General features: G+C 44.9%; 1 protein-coding gene across 1 annotated transcript in view; it reads right to left on the reverse strand.

Annotated features, from left to right (window-relative positions):
• LOC115473204 (collagen alpha-1(XXVII) chain B-like) overlaps positions 1–23,886 on the reverse strand; it is a 252,306-nt gene that overhangs the window by 32,866 nt on the left and 195,554 nt on the right. The window contains exons 45-52 of the mRNA XM_030207971.1: positions 22,113–22,166; positions 19,908–19,961; positions 19,682–19,789; positions 19,201–19,308; positions 11,670–11,777; positions 10,077–10,130; positions 8,757–8,819; positions 3,280–3,333 (exon numbers count right to left, since the gene is read on the reverse strand). Coding sequence (XP_030063831.1) covers positions 3,280–3,333; positions 8,757–8,819; positions 10,077–10,130; positions 11,670–11,777; positions 19,201–19,308; positions 19,682–19,789; positions 19,908–19,961; positions 22,113–22,166 — 603 coding nt within the window. The remainder of the gene's footprint in view (positions 1–3,279; positions 3,334–8,756; positions 8,820–10,076; positions 10,131–11,669; positions 11,778–19,200; positions 19,309–19,681; positions 19,790–19,907; positions 19,962–22,112; positions 22,167–23,886) is intronic.

Raw genomic sequence — 23,886 nt, forward strand, 5'->3', positions numbered from 1 at the left:
AAGAAAACTTCACTGTAAGAGCCAAGACCATACCAGAAAAAAGCAGCAGACACGCTGTCAACCTCTACCATCCTGTCTCCACCCCACCCCCTCCAGTTTTTAATCTCCCCCTATACTTTCTCTGGAGGCTTGTTTGTGGTCTCTTTTTCTTTCAGCACCTAGGGGTAGATGCACTAAAAAAAACCGAGCCATTAACGTGGGTTTTAAACTGGTTCTAGCCAGTTTAACGTACAAGTAGTAAACCAGGACATGCACAAAAGGGCATTTTCCTGTCACGACAGCAGCTAACGAAAACGGAATGCAAACTATTATAATTAATTTATTTATTTATTTATTGCATTTGTATCCCACATTTTCCCACCTTTTTGCGGGCTCAGTGTGGCTTACAATAGGATATGAATAATAGAAATACATTTGTTACAACTTGGTTATGGATTACATTGTGCAGAGTTGTGCGAGTTGCACTGCCATTGCAAACTATTATAATGAGATGCACTACCGTTTTACGAACCCCTTACCGTGGACAAACCTAACGGGAGGTCTGCACCTCTCGTTGGGGCTGCTGTGAGGGAATCAGAAAGGAAAAAAAAATGTCCAACAAGTGCTCAGAAGAGCAAGAGGGAAGGGAAAAATAAAAGCTAAGTGCTCGTCAGGGACGTCCTTTTAAAGTGCCTAACATGGATGTCCTTCAAGGACGTCCCTGATAAGCACTTGGCTTTCTTTTTTTTTTCCCTTCCTCCCCGCTATTCTCTGCGCCCCGGGGCCCCACCCCCTCTGAGGTCGAGGTCGTCGTCGCTTCCCTCCCCCTCCACCCGCCCCCCCCTCCATCTGCCACCGGGCCGGGCCGTCACAACGCCCCTCACCTGTGAAGGCGCTGCAGCAGGCAACAGCAATCGCTTCCCTTCGGGCCTCCCTCCTTCCCTCCCTGGCCCGCCCTCGTCTGACATAAGTTATGCGAGGGCGGGACACAGGGAGGGAAGGAGGGAAGCCTGAAGGGAAGCAATCTGCTGTTGCCTGCTGCAGCACCTTCACACGGAGGTGAGAGGCGCTGTGAGGGCCCTGCCCGGTGGTGGACAGAGAGGGGCAGGTGGGGGGGAGTGGCGGCGAAGAAGACCTCTACCTCAGGGGGGGCGGAGGGGGGCGTGGCTGCGGGAAGCTGTGATTTCAATGCAGGGGGAGGGGGAGTAGAGACGGAGACTGCGACCTCGGGGGGGGGGGGGGCGGCAGAAGGGGAAAAAAAAGAAAGCCAACGGCTCGTCAGGGACGTCCATAAAGGACGTCCTTGGCAGGCGCAGAGCAGCCAGCATAACGCTTGGCTGCTCTGCGCATGCTCGACCGGCCGACTGTTTAATGATGGAATAGAGAATGCAAGTGAGCTACAATGAGCAGCTCATTTGCATTCCTTTTCCTTGATGCATGCCCGTTCCTTATCGATTCGCTAAGGGAATCGGTAAGGGAAGGGCTTTAACGATTTTTTTACTGCATCTTGGCCCTAGTTTGCAGTAAGTTTGAACTGCTTGGTGCTCTCTCAGGACCTGATGATCAAATGCCACTAGCACCGGACTAGTGCCTGCATTTACCAACACAGGATGACTGGAGGAGTCTGCTGTAAGCAGCACGCCAGGGAATACTACAGAGTTCATTTAAATTATATTTAAATGACCCTCTGCGGTATTCCACCCGTATGATCAGAGCACTGCAATCTGATTGTAAGGGTGGAATAGTGCCTTAACTCTATGCCAGCTCGGAGCTGGTGTTAGGGTTAAGGCTCTCTTCCTCCCCCTGTCCATGCTAGGGCAGCCCAGGCTGCCACTGTCCTGGCGGTCCAGTGGACCCCCCCAGATACCCCACCCCCAATGGACCTCCTGCCCCCACCCCCAATGGTCTAGCTGCCCTGAACCCCTCTGTACCTTCAAATGATGGAGGAAGAAGAAGCACTCCCTCCTCCTTCTAGCGCCACCTCCAAAATGGCGGCACCATGCCCAGTGCATCCTGGGATGTGCTGGGTGGGGCTTCCCTACCATATATGGGAGAAACTCCCAGAATGCACTGAGTAGGGTGTCAACATTTTGGAGACGGTGCTGGAAGGAGGAGGGAGTGCTATTGCCTTCTCATTTGAAGGTACGGGGGATTTGGGGGGCAGGTCAAGGTAAGGGGGAGTGCTAGACCACCAAGGGAGGGCTGGAGGTCCAGCCCTCTCTTCTGTCGGGGGAGGGGGGGTCAGGACATCTTCCACCGGAGGGGGGGCGGGGGGTCGGTTCTTGCCCCACTCTATTCCAGTGCTAATTTTAGAGCACTGTTTGGAACAGCGTGGGATTTTTTATTATCTGCACGTCAGTCTTGTGAGAACAGAGTAGGACTTTGAACAGCACATAGCTCAAACTCACTGAGAGCTGCATGGTACAGATATTAAACAGAATAATTGTTATGGCAGTATGCCAGCAGGAAGTCTGAGGAAAAAGTAGGTGGGAAGACTGTGTACTGGGGAAAGAGTCACAGGACCACAACTAGTGTCGGTTAACGTCTCTACTAGCCCATGGGTCTTGCAATGAAGACTACTGTGATATATAAAGATCTAAATGCCAAATACTTGTATAAAATAAGGAGTTTATTTTGTTACAGCTGGACTGTATGGTGGCCAACATTCTGCGTCTAAAGGCGTCTCAAAATAGTAGAGAGAGCTCTATGGTCTCTTCTTCTTCCCCCCATCATCATGACGTTAGCCAAATGCAGTGCAAGCTAATCTAAGTGCTTAGGTTCCTGAAAACCAAAAGAAAAGTGGTTCATATTCAGAGAAACTTTGGGCTGTTCTAAGCCCTCAGATCATGAGAATTTCTTATTCAAAATTTTCATCAATCTCAAACATCAACCACAAAGATTAGCAGGCAATATGGGTTATCCACTACATCTCTTTCCAAAGACCACCACACAACAACCACTACTTCTATATATTCCCTGACTAGCTACAGAACCATCAAAAGAATCACTTCCACTACTCCCACACTCTCTAGTGTTATATAAGATTTTATTGAACCAACAAGATTGTAAAACTGTAAAATTGTACTAAACCGATGTTCTGCCTATAACAATGTATCCAACCTATGCCCCACTTGTGATGTAAATTACACTGAACCCCGAAAGGGGGATATTAGTGGTATATAAGAGTGAAATTGAATTAACTGAATTGAATCACCATGCGATATCTGTATTTAAAAACATTTTATCCACAAAAGTTATTCTGATTTAAATACAAGTAATAAAAACTAAAGGAAAACTTACAAGATTTCCAGTAGGACCCATAATTCCAACTGGTCCAATGATGCCCTCTTTACCCTAAAAGAAAAAGTTAATTCTGTTACAATAACCAGAGAAGTGAGGGAAGAGAAAAATAAGGATATCCAAAGTTTGGTGTTACAATGCCATTTAGGAAAAATGTATTTTTTCTTCTGCTAGTGATTTGGTAATAATGAGCCAGATATTCACTGTAGATAGATATCTAACTTTGGATTTACACATTTCTAATCTTGTGAAGAAATCCGTTGTACTAAGACAGTTGCATAACATCTGCTCACTTTTGGATCATGGTACCTTATGAGGCATATTTTCAAAGCACTTTGGGAGGCTAAGTTCCATAGGTTTCTATGGAACTTTGGGAGGCTAAGTGCTTTGAAAATGAGCCTGTATGTCTTCTTCTCCATTCCTTGGTGCTACTGTGCTTAGATTACTGTAATTTACTATTTCAGGGTTTGAAACTCTCCCACATCAGAAGACTACAACTAATTCACAATACTTAAGCCAACTTGTTCTTTGGAGCCAAAAACTATGATCATGTCACTCCCCCTCTTGGTTGAAAAACATTGGCTCCCAATTTCTTTTTGAATTCACTTGTCATTACCCATCAGGTCTTCTACTCTGGGCTGCCTTCTTGTTATATTCATCCACTCTCTCCCTTTGCAGAGATGGGTAGTAACGAAGTACTTGTATTTCATTACAGTACTTAAGTACAATTGTCAGTACTTTTACTTGTAACGAGTTACATTTTTTTCCCAATACTTTTTCTTTGTAACTATTATTATTATTAGCATTTGTATAGCACTACCAGACGCACGCAGCGCTCTGTGCTTTTGTGCTTAGTAACGAAATACAAGATAAGAAAGTATTTTGTTTTTAAAAAGTATTTTTCCTTACCTCTGCTTCTCCCCATCAGATGTGGCTTGCAGTTGATTAGACCCAAACTTCTGGTCTCAAAACCAGCAGAGCTGGGACCGGAAGTTCGGGCCCAATCAGATGCAAGCCAGGGTCCAACGTCACATTACCTAGGAGTTGGTGCTGCATGTGGTGTAAGTCATCCTGCCAGGAGGTCTAGTACAGAAACTGGGCTGCAGGGGTGCTGCAGAGCCTTGGTGCAGCAGGTAGGCATGGTGGGGGTGTGTTCTCATAGTACCAGGGCCTTCCTCCAGCAATGTTCCCTGCTACGTGCCTGCCCTACTCCCCCCCCCCTTCTTGGTTTTTATGCCAGGGGGTGAGGAGCAAGGCAGGCAGCACGGTGCAAACATCGCTGGAGGAAGGGAGGCTCTGCTAGCCCAGGTATTTATTTCCTTTTATGTATTTTTTCCCTTTTATGTGAGCCTTCTGCCACTTTATGCAGACCTAAGCGGCCCCTATTGAGAGTGTGCCCGCACACTAAAGCCCCTCATTCGACACACTCACTGCAAAGTAAAATCAGTGGCAAGACCACAGCGGGAGCCAGATTGCTATGGCCGAATCATAGAGTGATCACCCCAGATCCTAGCTCTTCACGTAAGCCAAATCTAGGCTCATCGGCCGACTATAACATACACAGAATTTGCTGGCAAAATGGTGTCTTTCTCCCACACTGACTGAAACACCCAATAGCCCAGTTAGCACACTTCTTAAATTTCCCCGATCACACATGGTGTTGGTAGCTGCATATCTTCCTCCCAAAACTCTGCTGCTTCAATCACTGGATCTTTCCTAATGAACGGTAATACTCCAACTGTTGCCGAGTTCTAATCGAAATTTTGGCCCTCCAGTGCATGCTTCTCCAGCAGAGAGCTTTCTGCACCCCTGTGAAACAAAGAGCTTCTGATATTGCGCTTTTATTTCTTATTTACATACTGCTGAAAAGCCTATAAATTAACTTCCCCACTCTAGAAGGATCCCGAAGCCCTCCTCTACTCAATTGGGCATATCCCTCTCTCAACTCATGTTCTTAAACTAAATGCCTACTATACTAACAATCTGCCTTTACTCCTCAGAGTAAAGCGTTTTTTGTTGCTATTATTATATCGTCAAGTATCCCTGCTTTACCACCTAATTAGTTATTCCCTTCTCATTTTTTAGATTTCTGTGTTATTGTTGAGTTTCCTTTAGTGTTAGCAGCTTCTATTTTGTTAAGTTCCCTTTACTTCTCGGAATCCATTATTACATTACTGCATTTGTGTTAATCATAGGTTTGCTTATATAGTTGCAATGATGATAGTTGTAATGTCAATTTGGTATATTATTACATCTCTGTTATTTAGACTAATCATACATTTGTTTATATAGTTTACATGTCAATCATATATACTTTTATTTTTGTTATTTTACTTTATGTTATTTTACTTATTTCATATTGTTTCAATGTTTTCATGAGGTCTCCTCCATTAATTTTTCTCTAGTATTGGTTTTCTTTTATTCTCACTTTTTAGTACAGCTTTTTGAGTACTCGTTATTTACTGTTTGCATATTTAAATCAGATGGACTGTTCCTTTTTACTTTTTAAAGTGGTGTGGTTAGACATTTATGTATTATATTGTTTCAAATGTTATTTAGCAATGAATTAATTTAACACATGTAATTTTTAATTGTGTTAGTTTTTTATGAAGTAAGGGTCTGTCCATGCTCTGCAGGTGTGATTGAGGTGAATGATTCTTCTAGCATGTAATGCCTGTGTAGGAACCTGTAAAAGTCCAGCTTTTTCTAGTTTCTCAGTAGTAAGTATATTGGTGCTCTAGAGCCCAGTGTAATATTTATTTTATAGCTCTGTCTTTTCATAGGTGTTAGGGCTTTTATGGTGTGCCAAGTTTCCTATATAGGTTTTGAGTGTCTTTTTTCAGTCTTGTGCTGTTTTGTAACATGTCTGGCCCTTTTGGAAAACAGGCTATGGGGCAAGAGCCACGGTGGCCCTTGTCACCCAAAATTAAACATGCTCAACACTAATGGTCTAGGCATAGCTAGGTGGGGCACAAGAGGAGCGTCTGCTCCTTCAAATGGATTTTGACCTATGCGGATCAGACCTTCAGCCTTGCACTGGGGCACCTATTTTATAAAAGGTCTGCTCCCCCTGATGTCAAATCCTGGCTATGCTTCTGTTCTCCACATCCTGTAGTGTCACTGGACAAACAACAATCTGTCTGCTTTAAAGAAAGTGTCTGGCAGACAGCCTGACACATAGAATGCAAGAAATGTCATTAAAAAAAAAAAAGGTTAATATAATTTTTTAAAAGCTTACTAGATGAAAAATACAGAGAAATATTGAGAGAGTTTTAATATAACACCTTTGCCTGGATATGTCAAATGTAGGTTGGTTGGTTCCTTGCCTACAGCCTCAGCCCTAGTCTGGTGACATCTCTTCCTCCTAATCAGGTTGAAGTTATTACAGATCTTCAAAGCCTGGCTGTTTGTCAGGTAACATTTCAGCACCATAAGTGATTATTCAAGAACAGATTTTTCAAAATATTCAAAAATTGATTTTTCAAACATAGGGAGAAAAAGACATCATAATGGCAAGAATCAACAATATTTAGGCTCTTTTAGGTAACAGCCTGTGAACAGTAATATTTGATGACCTGTGAGCAGCTATATGTCCTGAACTCCCCAGGTACTATTTAGATAGTAAACAAATGTATAGATAGTATTATAATTGATCCATATTTCAGTTACCTGTTATTGTTTTGCTGATTGCACCTTTTCTGTTCATTGTTTTAATTTTTCATGACTATAAACATTTTTAGTTTATTGCCTCTGATTGTCTGGACTGACTAAGAATCCTGGTGGTTTGTGAGTTGGGTCTGTGAGTGCTTTCCAGGAACTGTGAGACCACTGAGATTGTGGCCCCAGTAACCTAGGAATCACTGGGGATAATTTGAGAGCAGGAGACTCACCCAGAGGCGGTTGGGACCCAGTCGGTGGGAGGAGGGTGCTAATGTAGAGCACAAGCAGCAGGTGCAGGCGGACCTGAGCTGTGCTGGGGATAGACCATCTAAGTGGCTGTGGCGTAGCCCTAGGCGGGTGGCTAAGCATTTCGTGACAAAAAGGTTTGCCTTTGGATATCCCTGAACAAATGATAATATCTTGGTTTGTTTTAAGCTATTTCAAGACATTGAGGGGCACTTTTAGAAAGGTGTGGGAGGGCTAATGCGTGGGTACAACTCGCCCAATTGGCACTACTGCCGGGGTAGTGTGTGTGCACGGTGGTAATCCTGATTTTGGCACGTGCCAAATCCCACGGTAGAAAATAATTTTCTATTTTCTACTGCAGGAGGCCTTCCCGGCGGTAACCAGCAGTATGCCCATGTTGGTGCGTGCTGCATGGTTACCGTGTGAGCCCTTACCACTAGGTCAATGGGTGGCAGTAAGGGCTCAGGCCATAAATAGGCGTGTGCTAGTTTTAATATTAGTGCAGACCCATTAAAAAATAGCCTTTGTCCCCAGCTGTGGTAAAAAATGGCCCAGCGTGCGCTTTAAAGACACGCCCACAATACCTGAGGCCACTTTTCACCACGGCTATGTAAAAGGACCCCTGAATTTGGAAGCACTAACAGCTTGATCTTCATTGATTTGGCAACATTCTTGTGCACTGTGACATTTGCATTGATTTATGAGATTATCTTTAGTTCATCAGATTCCCTCATTTCATCTCCTTAGTTTGACAGTGGATTTTAAATGTGTAAGTTTACAGTAGTATGAATAAAAATTGCATAGTCTATAAATGTATTATCAGTAACAAACATTTTTTTGAGTTATTATTCATTGTGGATATCATAAAGTGCAACTGGCTATGGGGTCTCGAGAAAAGTTTTGTGATGTTCTGAACTTAAGGCATCCTGCAGAAATATGATGCAAAAGTTGTGCCCCTTTCCAAGTGTTTTCAGACATTTCTGGGAGAACTGTCCCTGTTGGTATGATCAGATGATATTACCCACACGTGTGATGGATTATTCTGCTGTACTTGGGGAACACCTGTGACAGGACTCTCTCTTCATGTTCAAGTGTACAGTGCTGCGTACGTCTAGTAGCGCTATAGAAATGATAAGTAGTAGTAGTACAGGTAAACTGCTTTGCTTTATTCTGTCACAGAACTAGTGAACTAAGAGCTGCTTTTGCTTGATTAAACTGGTAGAAACGTCTCACGGCAGCTGAACCTGTTGTATGGAGAGATTTATTAGTTTAGGGACAGGATGTACCATGATAATATCTAGTTTGTTGTTGCTGGTTGAGCAGATGATGATACATAAATATTGGATTATGTCACAAAGTTAATAATATGTTTGCAGGGTCTCTGACTGATTGGAATGTACACCTGGAATACTAATTTTCTGGGGCTCAATTTTATGCAGTGGGTAGCACAAAATTAAACTTTGGCACTGAGTCACTAAGAATTTTCTTCCATTCTGTGGGAAAAGAACTTACAAAACTGGGTTGCTAGTTTAAATGGTCCAATGGAGTAAAATATTTTTGTAGAAACTTACCATCGCCCCTGGTGGTCCCTTGGGCCCCTGAATACCCTTGAAACCAGTATCTCCAGGTGGTCCCTGCAGATAAAAGCCAGCAAATGTATTACCTCTTCATAAAGGCAGTTAATAAATCCTAATCAATCAATCAATCAATCAATCAATAAATGTGTCATGTTTCTACACCTGCTAAATGATTCAGTTTCTACAGGAAGTCTACTGCCAATTCTGTTTTTGAATTTATGGTTGTAGTCTAGCTTCATTATTTGAAATCAACACTACAGTTAAAATAGTGCTTTAGGAGACATTTCATAAAGCTTAGGCTAGCCTAAAGTAATTTTAGGAGGCATGTCTTAAAGCTCAGGTTAGTATAAAGTCATTATAGAAGGCACATCATAAAGCTCAGGCTAACCTAAAGTCATTAAGAGGCATGTCCCTCTAGTGTACCTAAAGCGGGGCAGTAGGGGTTGTCCACCTCGGATGCCAGCAGCATGGGGGTGTACAGAGCAGGCTTGTGGCTGTTGGCTTTGCCAGTCTCCTGCTCCTTCTGATGTCAACTTCCTGTTCTGGAGCAGGGGACCGGCAGTGCCGACAGCCGCACACATGCCTTGCTCACCCCCTTGCTTGCAGGATGTGAGTGTGCTCCTTCTGGGGGGGGGGGGGGGGGGGTGCGTGCTCTGCCCCAGGTGGCATACAAGGTAGGTATGCCGCTGGCATGTCCTAAAGCTCAGGCTAGTATAAAGTCATTTTAGGAGGCATGTCATAAAGCTCAGGATAACTTAAAAATGTTTTAGGAGGCATGTTCTAAAGCTCAGGTTAGCCTAAAGTCATTTTAGGAGGCATGTCATAAAGCTCAGACCAGTGGCGTTCGTAGGGTGGCTGACACCCGGGGCGGATCGCCGATGTGCCCCCCTGGGTGCAGCGTGACCCCCCACCCCCGGTGAAAGGCCCCCCCGGGTGCATTTTTACCTGCTGGGGGGGCTGCCGCGCGCCTGTCGGCTTCGCTCGTTCCATGCTCCCTCTGCCCCGGAACAGGAAGTAACCTGTTCTGGGGCAGAGGGAGCACGGAACGAGCAGAGCCGACAGGCGCATGGCACCCCCCCCCAGCGGCTTGCACCCGGGGTGGACTGCCCCCCCCCACCTCCCTTGGTACGCCACTGGCTCAGACTAGTGTAAAATCATTTTAGAAAGCATGCAATAAAGTTCATACTAGCCTAAAGTCTCCCTCCAGAAATGTAGTCACTTAGCAGCTTTGTGTTGCGGAGAAAGAGAGAGTAAGAGATATGTCACACAGCATATATTCACTCAAGTCACAAATTCTGACATACATTTATTTACCTTTGTCCCCAAGATGCCTGTTATTCCTGGAAATCCTGGCTCACCTAAGTCTCCCTGACAAGAATAGCATAGACAAATGTTAGCACAGGTAATTGTTAAGTTTCCATCTGGGTGGGTTGATTTAACGATTGTAGGAGTCATATTTTAAGCTTCAAGCAAAAACAAAACAAAACGAAATGTCGCCCAGTTACTGTGTTCCACAGTTTTGGTTTTGTGTGGAAATTCAACTCCTTGTTGCGTCTGTTAACACATATCGACTATAAGTGTACATATTATTTGCACAACTTTGAAACAGGTTGATTTTTTCTGTGTCTGAGAAAGAATTTGACTTTTTGAGCAAATTCAGGATTACAAGTTACCTAGATTTAAGACCTATTTTAAGTGCCTAGTGCTGAAAATCAACACTCAAGCATCTAACTTTTTCCATTCTACCCTAACTCTACCCCCTTAGCTGCCCAATTTTTAGTATCGTTAACTAATCAATTAATTGAAAACACCAATATCCTGCTTTCTCTTGAAAACAGGTTCCTACATGCAGGTGCTTAGCTGCAGTCTATATTTAAAGGAGCTGTTTTAGGATCACTGGTCTACAATTTCGACCACACCTCGAATACTGTGTTCAATTCTGGTCGCCGCATCTCAAAAATCATATAGTGGAATTGGAAAAGGTGCAGAGAAGGGCAATGAAAATGGTAAAGGGGATGGGCCGACTTCCCTATGATGAAAGGCTAGAGTGGCTAGGGCTCTTCAGCTTGGAGACAAGGTGGCTGAGGGGAGATATGATATAGAGGTCTATAAAATAATGAGTGGAGTTGAACAGGTAGGTCTGAAGCGTCTGTTTACGCTTTCCAAAAATACTAGGACTAGGGGGCATTCGATGAAGCTACAATGTAGTAAATTTAAAACGAATCAGAGAAACTTTTTCTTCACTCAACGTGTAATTAAACTCTGGAATTCATTGTCAGAGAATGTGGTAAAGGCGGTTAGCTTAGCGGAGTTTAAAAAAGGTTTGGACGGCTTCCTAAAGGAAAAGTCCATAGACCGTTATTGAATGGACTTGGGGAAAACCCACTATTTTTGGGATAAGCAGTATAAAATGTTTTGTACATTTTTGGGATCTTGCCGGGTATTTGTGACCTGGATTGGCCACTGTTGGAAACAGGATGCTGGGCTTGATGGACCTTTGGTCTTTCCCAGTATGGCAATACTTATGTACTTAGACATACGAACCTTTTGTAAATCAATGCCATAGTATATTGTATGAGAGAGCTGGTTGTCTGTGTGTGTGAAACTAAGCCTGTAGGAACACCTATGGTTAATGCCCAAGAAGGTACCTATTTATAAAAGTAGGCAATTGTGTTTTTATAAAATTGCATGACTGTTCACATGCTTATAAGGCTTAAGTACTGCCTTACGCACCAGAAAAACCTTAATAAAATGACCTGCTATGTGTGTATTTGAGAGAGAGCTTGAATTTGAGTGAATGTGTTTGGACATGAAATAGAGGATATGACTTTTCATGTGGCTGGGTGTGTCACAAAGGGAGTGTTTCCATGTGTTTGCCAAGTAAAGTGATTTCAGCTATTCACTCACCAGCTGTCCTCTGATTCCTGATTCACCAGGCCCTCCTGGGAGTCCCATTCCTCCTTCTGTGCCTCGTTTTCCAGGGGGACCCGTTTGTCCAGGTAATCCTCTCTCACCCTAAAAAAAAGAGAAGTCAACAAGAGTGGCTTGAATTGTGCACCTTCCATGCAGACAAAATCACTTGTCACTCTGTGTTAACACATAAAAGGCCTGCCCTGGATACATGATGCACCTGTGTGGATACAGTTAGTTAGGCTTGCTAACTAGATCCAGATTCGCCCGACAGGGTTGATCCAGTCCAGGGCTTACCCCATTGCATGCAGGAACTTGTAGTTGTGATTTCCCCATTGGATTCCCTGCGAACAGCAAGGCTGCAAGTCTCTGGATGCAGCTAGCACAGGTTTTACTATGCAGTAGACATTAGCATAGACCTGTGCTAACCCCTATTGACTGCTAAAACAGCCAGCATGGCACACCTGTACAGAGCAGGAAATGTGCTGTCTTCACACTTGTTGTTACACATAAACAGTGGTGTGCTGGAGTCGGCTCGCACCGGCTCACAAGAGCCGGTTGTTAGATTTTCTAAAAATCTGCGAGCTGGTTGTTGCACCAGATCAACTGGGGTAGAAGTGATCCACCATCCTACGCTCCTACCCCAGGGCTGGCGAAACCCGGTAAGTGCGGTAAGCATGGCAGGGGGACGCTGTCCTCTGGAGGGCGCCACAAGCCATTTTTACCAGTGGCTCACAGTTCTAGCTCCAGCCACAGCCCCTGGTTCCCACCTGCCTGCCCTCAGCTTCTGCGAAAGCCCACTTTTTGTTCTTGCCACCCTGCATTTCTTTTACCTCAAAGTAGCAGCATGATAGCGTCGGTGAAAGCAGTAGACAAAGTGGCAGTGTGACAGCGTCAGTGAAAGAAGCAGGCTTCTGGCTCGGGCCTTCCCTCACTGTGTCCCATCCCTGCGGAAACAGGAAATTACATCAGAGGTGGGCGGGACATAGTGAGGGAAGGCCCGAGCCAGAAGCCTGCTTCTTTCACTGACGCTGTCACACTGCCACTTTGAGGTAAAAGAGACGCAGGGTGGCAAGAACAAATAGGAGGCTGTCACGGGAACTGGAACTAGCAGCAGCAGTTGAGAAGAGGGCTAAGGCTAAAATTCAGGGGCTGAAAAGGGGGGCAGGTGGGGGCTGGGTGAATCACTGGACATGGATGGGAGGGGAGAGCAGGGGGAGAAAAGAATTTCTGGACATGGCTGGGAGGGGAGGACAGGGGAGAGAGGAGAATCGCTGGACATGGATGGGAGGGGAGAGCAGGAGAGAGGAGAATCACTGGACATGGTTGGGAAGGGAGGGTAGGGGAGAGAGGAGAATCGCTGGACATGGATGGGAGGGGAGGGCAGGGGAGAGAAGAGAATCGCTGGACATGGATGGAGGGGAGAGCAGGGGAGAATTGATGGACATGGAAGGAGAGGAGAGCAGGAGAGAAATGAGAATTGCTGTACATGGATGGATGGATGGATGGAGGGGAGGGGAGATAGGAGAATTGCTGGACATGGATGGATGGAGGAGAGGGCAGGGGAGAGAGGAGAATTGCTGGACATGGATAGATGGATGGAAGGGGCAAGGGAGTGAGAATTGCTGGACGTGGATGGAAGGAAGACAGGGGAGAAAAGACAGAGGAAGGAGAAGCACATGGAGGGGAGGTGAAAAATGCTGGAGATGAATGTACATGGAGGGGAGGTGAAAAATACTGGAGATGAATGTACATGGTGGGGAGGTGAAAAATGCTGGACATAAATGCACATGGAGGGGAGGTGAAAAATGCTGGACATAAATGCACATGGAGGGGAGGTGAAAAATGCTGGACATGGATGCAAGGGATGGGTGAGAAGAGAAATGCTGGACATGGATAGAGGGGTGGGAAGAGAAAAGAAGAAGATGCACATGAATTGAGATGAGGAAAAGGGGGAGAAAAAAACTGCACATGGATGGAGAAAATAGGCAAAAGCTGGATCCACTCTATACCTTCATGACCCAGCTTTTATTTATGGATATAGGGCAAGAAATGAAGAAGAAAAGAGGAAAGTAAAGAAATAAATGGACTGGAAGCCCTGGAAACAGAGTTAAGAGAACAGATAGAGATAGCAGAATCATAGACTGTGACCAACATGATCAGAAAAACAAAGTCACTAGACAACAAAGGTAGAAAAAATCATTTTATTTTCATTTTAGTGTTTGGAATATGTCCCATTTGAGAATTTACATCTGCTGTCTTATTTTGCACTGTACAGGAGGAAACGTGTCTTTCTGTTGTCCTGGTATTGTGCTGCATGCAGAGTCTAGTTTCTTAGGATTTCAGTTTAATTTTTGAAGAATTTGAAGAGGGGCTACCTCTGTTCTCCATGTGTGACTGAGGTGAAGGATTCTGGTGGCTTGCACTGTCTGTGTGGGAATCTGTAACAGTTCAGCTTGTTCCAGTTTTCCAGTAGTGGGTATATTGGTATACAGGATAAGAATTAGTTTGACAGTAAATCATATGTCATATTTAATGTCAATACATTTATTGTGAAAAGAATTATTGGATGAATAACAAACATAGGTTAGCTACAGATGTGCGGCAAAAATCAACCAAAGCATTCCGCGAAAATCAATTGGCCATTAAGAATATTGTATGTTTTAATATTATTTGTAAACTGGTTGCTGCCTGCGTATATCATTTTTACAAATAGAATGTATAATACAATTACATGCATATCTATGAGTGGTTTATTTATATATGTATTTATTTTTTTGTAGAGAGAGAGACAGTTAATATTTACCAACACACCACTGCACATAGAGGTATACCTAAAAGGTGTGAGGATGTTATAATGCCATTGTATCACTCCATGGTGCGACCGCACCTTGAGTATTGTGTTCAATTCTGGTCGCCGCATCTCAAGAAAGATATAGTAGAATTGGAAAAGGTGCAGCGAAGGATGACTAAAATGATAGCGGGGCTGGGACGACTTCCCTATGAAGAAAGACTAAGGAGGCTAGGGCTTTTCAGCTTGGAGAAGAGACAGCTGAGGGGAGACATGATAGAGGTATATAAAATAATGAGTGGTGTGGAACAGGTGGATGTGAAGCGTCTGTTCACGCTTTCCAAAAATACTAGGACTAGAGGGCATGCGATGAAACTACAGTGTAGTAAATTTAAAACAAATCGGAGAAAATGTTTCTTCACCCAATGCATAATTAAACTCTGGAATTTGTTGCCGGAGAATGTGGTGAAGGCGGTTAGCTTAGCAGAGTTTAAAAAGGGGTTAGACGGTTTCCTAAAGGACAAGTCCATAAACCACTACTAAATGGACTTGGCAAAAATCCATACTTCCAGGAATAACATGTATAGAATGTTTGTACATTTGGGAAGCTTGTCAGGTGCCCTTGGCCTGGATTGGCCGCTGTCGTGGACAGGATGCTGGGCTCGATGGACCCTTGGTCTTTTCCCAGTGTGGCATTACTTATGTACTTACTTGTACCTTTCAGACTGTCCTTCTATATTTTATATTATAAACCACTGTGAAGGCAACACTGTGCAGCGGTATCTAATATAATAAAACGCACCGTGAACGTTCTGAAGACAACGTTCTGTGAAGCCGGAAGCTTGAAGCCTGAAGCCCTGAAGCCTGAAGCCTTGAAGCCTTGAAGCCATCTGACGTCACTCCCAGGCTGAGGCTGAAGGGTTCGTGGATTCGTGGTGTGAAGCCTTCAAGCCAGCCAGCCATCTCTGCCCCGCCCTCGCGACAAAACAAACAAATCCGGAAGCGAAACGTCAGGGAAGGAGGCGGCGCTCCCGACGTCTAGCCTTCCCTTCGCTGTGTTCCGCCTTAAAAAGAAGGCGGAACACAGCGAAGGGAAAGCTAGACGTCGGGAGCGCCGCCTCCTTCCCTGACGCTTCGTTGCCGGAACCACGGAGGTAAATTGAAAAAGAAGAAAAAAAAAACCAAAACGATGCATGGATGCGAAGGGGGGGGGGGGGGGGGGAGAAGAGGGCGGGCCAGGCTGGGACATGGGAGAGAGAGTAGCATGGATGCGACGGGGGGGGGCATGGAAGGGCGAGAGGGGACTTGCTGGAAAAGGATGAATGGAGGCGGCAGGGGACAGAGGAGCATGGATGGGTATGGATTGGGAGGGCAGGGCACAGGGAGAGAGGGGAATTACTGGAAATGGATGAAGGGAGGGGGCAGGGGACAGAGGAGCATGGATGGGCATGGATTGGGAGGGCAGGACTCAGGGAGAGAGGGAAATTGCTGGATAGGGAAAAATGGAGGGGCCAGGTGACAGATGAGCATGGATGGGCATGGATTGGAAGGGCAGGACTCAGGGAGAAGGGAATTGCTGGATAGGGATGAATGGAGGGGACAGATGGGCATGGATGGATATGGATTGCAGAGCAGGCCTCAGGCAGAGAGGGGAAATGCTGGATAGGGAAAAATGGAGGGGCCAGGTGACAGAGGAGCATGGATGGGCATGGATTGGAAGGGCAGGACTCAGGGAGAGGGGAATTGCTGGATAGGGATGAATGGAGGGGACAGATGGGCATGGATGGATATGCATTGCAGAGCAGGCCTCAGGCAGAGAGGGGAAATGCTGGATAGGGAAAAATGGAGGGGCCAGGTGACAGAGGAGCATGGATGGGCATGGATTGGAAGGGCAGGACTCAGGGAGAGGGGAATTGCTGGATAGGGATGAATGGAGGGGACAGATGGGCATGGATGGATATGCATTGCAGAGCAGGCCTCAGGCAGAGAGGGGAAATGCTGGATAGGGAAAAATGGAGGGGCCAGGTGACAGAGGAGCATGGATGGGCATGGATTGGGAGGGCAGGGCTCAGGGACAGAGGGGAATTGCTGGAAAAGGATGAATGGAGGGGGCAGGGGACAGATGGCCACTTTCACTCTGACTCTCAAACACTCACTCTCACATACACTCTCCCAAACATACATACTCAGAGGAAAACCTTGCTAGCGCCCGTTTCATTTGTGTCAGAAACGGGCCTTTTTTACTAGTATCAAATAAAGATGAAACGCAAAACTTGAACAGGATCTCTCTGTATGCATCTCATTATTTTGGGGTGGATCCTGTTTCTCATTGGTTTATTATGTCAATGTGAAACCTCAGTGTCTTGTTCTGTGCTGTGTAAGCAGAACAATATCTCTCTCTATTCTGTTCACAGGAAGAGGCACCCCTGGAGCTTTGGGAAACAAAAGAGATCTCTCTTGGTTTCCCCCCCATCCCCCAGATGGCTTCCAGCAAATCTCACTCACTCACTCAAACACAGACACACATGCACACAAAATTGCCTAAAGCAGGGCACACTAAAGTATTCCATGATAATTTTGGCATGTGTGTGTGCTAAATGTGTGGTAATTATTTTTTTTGTAAATTTTTTTGAGGGGATGTGTCAGGGCAGAGAGAGTGGGCATTGCTGCACTAACCAGTTATTGTATACACATTACTGCATACTAACTGGCTAGCACATGGTTAACAGGAGTTCTTACTGGCTCCTAAATAGGTGATGTTAAGTTCTACTGTAGTAATTGTTTTTTCATGGTTGCATGCTAATGCTAACATTAGTGCATGGCCATATATTGAGAAAATAGCCCTTTTTCATGGCTGTGATAAAGATGGCCTACGTGTGTGGGAAAGCCCCAATTAGGGCATGCTAAGGACATTTACTGCAGCACAGTAAAAGGACCCCTTAATTTGAACTGCAGGTGGTACACCCCTGTTCAATACCTCTAGATAATATAAGGACCTGAAAAGAAAACAAGTAGAGGAATGGCTTGGGGGGGGGGGGCAAGATGTTTATATCTTACATTGATCCATCTGCATTCATCTTCAAAGAAACAAAATGATAGTTTCAGAAGTAGACATGCAGTGGCAAGGCCATTTGGTGGATCAGTCAGCATTGTCTTGTTATAATTACGGCTATGAATACGTACTAACAATTATTGACATCTTAAGAGTCTAAAAACAAGAAACGGGTCCTGAAGTGGCCAACGCCTTTGAAAAGGTATTTAGTGCCAGGTATGTTTTTTTAAATTTGCGTACTGAAAAAAAATTCATTCCAGGTACAGCATTCCAATTATGTATAAAAAAGGAAACATCAAAACATTTACAAGATGAAAAAAAAAGCAAATTAACAATACTGTAAAAAATATATATATTCAAACCATGAACAATACCAGCTCAAAATAAAGGGAGAAAAAAAAATCTTAGCTAAAACAATCACGTTATACTGAATCTCAGACAAATAATATCCACCATACCCCAAAGTGGCCTAAAGTGATCAATTAATTTTTACGTCTTAGACATTTTGGGGGATATTTACTAATGCGCATTAAGCAGATAAGAAGTGTTTTTATATATAGAGTCACATTAGTGCAGGCCTGCACTAGTGGCTACTATGGCTTTAAAACCAGCCCGGTGTTAGAAATCATGTGTTAACTATTTAACTCACTGAGTGGCAGGAACGGGTGGGGAATGAGCAGAGGGCATGCATAGTACTGAACACACAGCATGATCTTCCAAAGCTAGTTAATGATTTCTAAATTAGACACAGAATATGAGGTAAATAGCCAGTGGTGTGCTGGAGCCAGCTCGCACTGGCTTGCATGAGCCAGTTGTTAATTTTTGTGACATTTTGTGAGCCGGTTGTTGAGACAGGGCAAGCCGGTTTGCCTCTCCTCCCCCTGAGCCGCAGGGTCCCAGCACATAAGGCAGCCACCCTGGTGGTCTAGTAGATTCTTCAGAATGGGTGTAGTTTGGGGGGGCGAGGGGGGCATTGCCCCCCAAATGGCTTGCATGGTAGCATCTCTCTCTCCTTCCAACTCCTTCCTGCAGGCTCCGGTGTCACTCCTCCTCCTCTTCCTCTCTTCTCCTGCTGCAGCCTTTCCATCTTCCGGGCTGCCAGCAGCGTTAGTAATGTAAGCACACTGCCAGTGCACGGCCTGGTGATAGTTTCTAAATGTGAGCTTCCTTACAGCAAAAGTTTGCGCAAAAGTCTATCGGAAGCAGGGGCGTAGCCAGACAACAGATTTTGGGTGGGCCTAGGCAAGAAGTGGGTGGGCACCAAATGTTCTCTCCCACCACCACCAAAAGACATCTCAGCTGGCAGGAAAATGCTTCTTTCCACCTTGGCAGTCTGCAGCAGGCATGCGCTGAAAACTGAACATGCGCAGGTGCCAGTATCGTGGAGAGTAATATTTTCATTACTAAATGTTTATTTACTAACATTCTTCCACCACTCATGATGTATTGTAAGCCACTTTGAGCCTGCAAAGAGATGGGATAAGGTGGGATACAAATGCAACAAATAAATAAATAAATCAGGGGGAAGTCTTCAGCAGGTAGAGTTTGGGATCTCCACCAGCTACCGCTAAACGTGTGCTGCTGTTGGGTGGGCCTGAGCCCTAAGTGGATGGGCCCTGGCCCACCAAGGCCCACCTGTGGCTACGCCACTGATCGGAAGTATACTGTAGTGCAGGGGGACATACCTTGAATCCTGGGGGTCCCTGAGCACCAGGAAGACCTTGGAAGCCAGTATCACCTCTTTTTCCACTCATCCCTAATGAACCCATTTCCCCATCATCTCCTTGTTCTCCCTAAATAAAAAAAAAATATAAGAGATTAAAATGAAACTTAACTAGATACTCTCAGATTTTGTAAAATCCACAGAGGAAGACAAAACGATATAAAACTCTCCGCAAGATAATATGGAACACTCCCAAAAATGCATATTGTGATATCAGTGTCTGCTGAGCAATCAGGAAATGATGGGAGAGAATAATTTGGCATTTATACTGGGAAAGAGACAACCTTGTTCCTGTATTTTGTGGAGATGATAGGAAAGAACTAAACAGGCCCATGAGATTTCTAACTTTGTAGAATTGGATGTTATTTCTGTTTGTTACTTCAGAAACACAATTGCATGAAGCTGATATCACAGCATGAATTTACATCCATCCTGCATCTTACCTGGATTCCAAGAATGCCGTTTTTTCCAAGTGTCCCATCAACACCTGCTGTACCTTCTTGCCCCTGCCTTCCCACCACTCCCCTAGGTCCTGGGAATCCATCTGGACCCTATAAAATATTAACAGTGATAAGAATAGTGGCATATATACAAACGAGAAAGGGATAATGTAGGGAAGACATGACTATAAATGTGACAAAGTAAATAAGGAGTTGCATTTCTACCTACCGGAGAGCCTCGGACCCCTTGCTCACCACGAATCCCTTGTTTTCCTTTAGGACCCTGAGAATAAATAGAAAAAGACTAACCAAACCCAATCTAACTTAACAAAATGAACATGGTACACATGGGACTGAATTTTCAGTGGGGCCAGCTGAAGGACATAGTTAAGTTAGCCACAAAGGGCAGAATGGAGAAGTAGCCTTTTGGTTAGGCCAGGGGAGCCCAGTTCAAAACCCACTGCAGCTCCTTGTGATTTTGGGCAGGTCACTGTGGAGCCCTTTTAAAAAACTGAGGTAAAAAAGTGTCCTTAGTGTGTCCTTACATGGGTCATTCCCGCGCTAAGGCCAGGGGTGGACTGACCATTCGGGCAACAGGGCACTGCCTGAGGGCCCAGAGGCTCCCCCTGGATGCCCGCCATACACTACATCCCTCCCTGGTCCTACCTTTAAAGGTGAGCCACTGGTGATCTAGTGGCCTCTGCGGGGGGGGGGGGGGGGGGGGGGGGGGGGGGAGAACATGTTCTTTCCTGCCCATTGTGATGCACTTACCCTGCACCGCTGTACTTTAAAAATGTTGGGCGAGACTCACCTGTCGAGACCCGTGAGACTATCGCGGGAAGTCTCGGCTGCCATTTTGAAAACAGGGCTGCACCGGCAGGCGGAGGAATAAGCGGCAGTGCAGTGGGCAGGAAAGAACATGCTCCCCATCCTCCCTGCAGAGACCACTAGACCACTGGGGTCATTGAGGTAGGACCGGTGCAGTGGGTGCATTGGCTGCGGTGATATGGGAGGCAGCAGCGCGGAGGAAGGGGGGTGTCAGGCAGCGGCGGGCCCAGACCACCCTCAGTGCACGGGGGCCCAGACCACTCTCCTGGCTAAGGCCATTTTTACCGCATAGGTAAAATGGCTGATTTTTCTATTTTCACTATTAATGGCCATGTGCTAATTTTCCCATTAGCGTGTGAGCCCCTACTGCCATCTATGTTGTAGGCGGTAAGGGCTAACATACTAATCGGTTAGCATGTAGCAATGTAGCTGTATTAACTGATTAGTGCAGAACACGCCCATGCTCTGCCCCCCCAGACACACCCCCTGCACAAAAAAAAACAAAAAACAATTTTTTTTAATGTATGGGTAGCGTGCGCACATGTAAAAATCATCATGGGACGCTTGAGCACACCTTGTGGTAAGGCATTTTTGGCTGCAGCAGGCACACATTAGTGCTTACTGCAGCTTAGTAAAAGGACCCCTTAAACCTCTATTGCCTCAGGTCAAACTGACTGTAAACCCTTCAGGGACAGGGAAGTACCTAATGTACCTGAATATCCCTCACTTTCACAGCTTTTGGGCCTGATGTCAGTATATAAGAAATTGAATAAATATAAAGCAAAAATTATCACTCTGGAGAGTCTTTCTGTAGTGTGTTCAGCTCCCCATGTGCTTGGGTTGGAAGTTCTGACAGTGGCCTTCTGTCCCCTCCCACCTCTCTAAGAATGCTGAGGTACCTTCCCTCAGCAGCTATATATGCAGTAATATATCAGTATTTACTGATGTTGCCACCTCTGATGGTCATTAAACAAAGTTTTAAAATGTTATAAAAATGATTTAAAAGCCATTAAACTCACAATTGGGTAATAAGTATGAATATTAGATGTTTGGATACATGAGATTAAAGTTGTTAATATAATCCAAAGGATAGAAGATTTTTTGCCTTCTTTAAAGTGATTTATTAGGTACCTTCCCAGGCATTTGAACTGATCTAGCAAGAGGATAAGGAAAGCAAAAAGTATGCTTTTCTGTTCATTTTTGTTCCTTGAGTCCTGCTAGGCCAGTCCAGGATGCTCCTTGCAAGATGATACCTGCTGTAGATGAAGCCACCCATCTACAGCGTTGTGTTTTGTTCATCCCTAAGTAAATGGCCTTGAATGGTTCTCCTGGCAGTATGAGAAGAGTAAGGATCAGGCAAAGGAATTTAGGAATGAGTTTTGTTACTTGTTGATGTGGTTTTCAATTTTCCTACCATCTTGGCTTTGACATTGATATACTGGCTAGTCCAGGGTTGCATCACTCTGATATAGTGAGGATAATGTCACTGGAATGCTGTGTTCTGTCTCCATCTGCTGTTTGGGGAATATAAGCCCAGATGTCTGGACTGGTCTAGCAGGACTCAAGGAACAGAGATTAACATTGTGATCGCAAGAAACTTACTTACCTCACCACCTTTAGATCCCTTTAGGCCTGGTAAGCCTGGTGCTCCAGGACCTCCCTATAAAAGAACATTTATAAAATTAGCTGGAAATTATCCTTTATAAAGATCTCACAAAGCATAAGAGTTCAATATTTGCAGTGTACCATTTGGGAAAAAGTAAATGCAACCAAACTCCAAACTAAAGGCTCCAATGAGGACTAAAAAACATGTAGAAGCTTCCATAGAGTATTCAGAATAAGGGAATAAGTGTCATCAGAATAAGGGAAAATCTTCTGATGACACTTGAAGTTATTGGAAAAGTAATGGAAGTGATGCTGAAGGAAAGGATAGTGAATTTCCTGGAAGCCAATAAGTTGCAAGATCCGAGACAACATGGTTTTACCAAAGGTAAATCGTGCCAAATGAAATCTCATTGAATTCTTTGACTGGGTGACCACAGAATTGAATCAAGGATGTGTTATAGATGTAATCTATTTAGATTTCAGCAAAGCTTTTGACACGGTTTCCCAAAGGAGGCTCTTGAATAAACTTGACAGGCTGAAGATAGGACCCAACATGATGAACTGGATTAGGAACTGGTTGATGGACAGACACCAGAGGGTGGTGGTTAATGGAATTCACTCGGATGAGGGAAAGGTGAGTAGTGGAGTGCCTCAGGGATCGGTGCCAGGGCCGATTCTGTTCAATATATTTGTGTGTGACATTGCCGAAGGGTTAGAAGGTAAAGTTTGCCCTTTTGCCGATGATACCAAGATTGGTAACACAGTGGACACCCCGGAGGGAGTGGAAAACATGAAAAGGGATCTGCAGAAGCTAGAAGAATGGTCTAATGTTTGGCAATTAAAACTCAATGCAAAGTGATGCACTTAGGGAGTAGAAATCCACAGGAGACGTATGTGTTAGGCGGTGAGAGTCTGATATGTACAGACAGGAAGAGGGATCTTGGGGTAATAGAATCTGAGGATCTGAAGGCAATGAAACAGTGTGACAAGGCGGTGGCTGTATCCAGAAGGTTGCTAGGCTGTATAGAGAGAGGTGTGACCAGCAGAAGAAAGGAGGTATTGATGCCCCTGTACAAGTCGTTGGTGAGGCCCCACTTGGAGTATTGTGTTCAGTTTTGGAGGCCGTATCTTGCTAAGGATGTAAAAAGAATTGAAGCGGTGCAAAGAAAAGCTACAAAAGTGGTATGGGATTTGCGTTACAAGACGTATGAGGAGAGACTTGCTGACCTGAACATGTAGACCCTGAAGGAAAGGAGAAACAGGGGTGATATTATACAGACATTCAAATATTTGAAAGGTATTAATGCACAAACAAACCTTTTCCGGAGATGGGAAGGCAGTAGAACTAGAGGACATAAAATGAGGTTGAAGGGGGGCAGACTCAAGAAAAATGTCAGGAAGTATTTTTTCACGGAAAGAGTGGTGGATACTTGGAATGCTCTCCCGCAGGTGGTGTAGATGAAAACGGTAACAGAATTCAAGAATGCGTGGGATAAACATAAAAGAATCCTGTTCAGAAGGAATGGATCCTCAGAAGCTTAGCAGAGATTGGATGGCAGCACCGGTGGTCGGGAGGCGGAGCTAGTGCTGGGCAGACTTCTACGGTCTGTGCCCTGAAAATGGCAGATACAAATCAAGATCATATATATGTATAAAGTAGCACATATGAGTTTACCTTGTTGGGCAGACTGGATGGACAGTACAGGTCTTTCTCTGTCGTCATCTACTATGTTACTCTCCAGCTCATTTTCGAAAGTGATCGCCAGCCATCTTCC

Source organism: Microcaecilia unicolor, chromosome 6 (genome assembly GCF_901765095.1).
Source record: "Microcaecilia unicolor chromosome 6, aMicUni1.1, whole genome shotgun sequence".
Taxonomy (NCBI): Eukaryota; Metazoa; Chordata; class Amphibia; order Gymnophiona; family Siphonopidae; genus Microcaecilia; species Microcaecilia unicolor.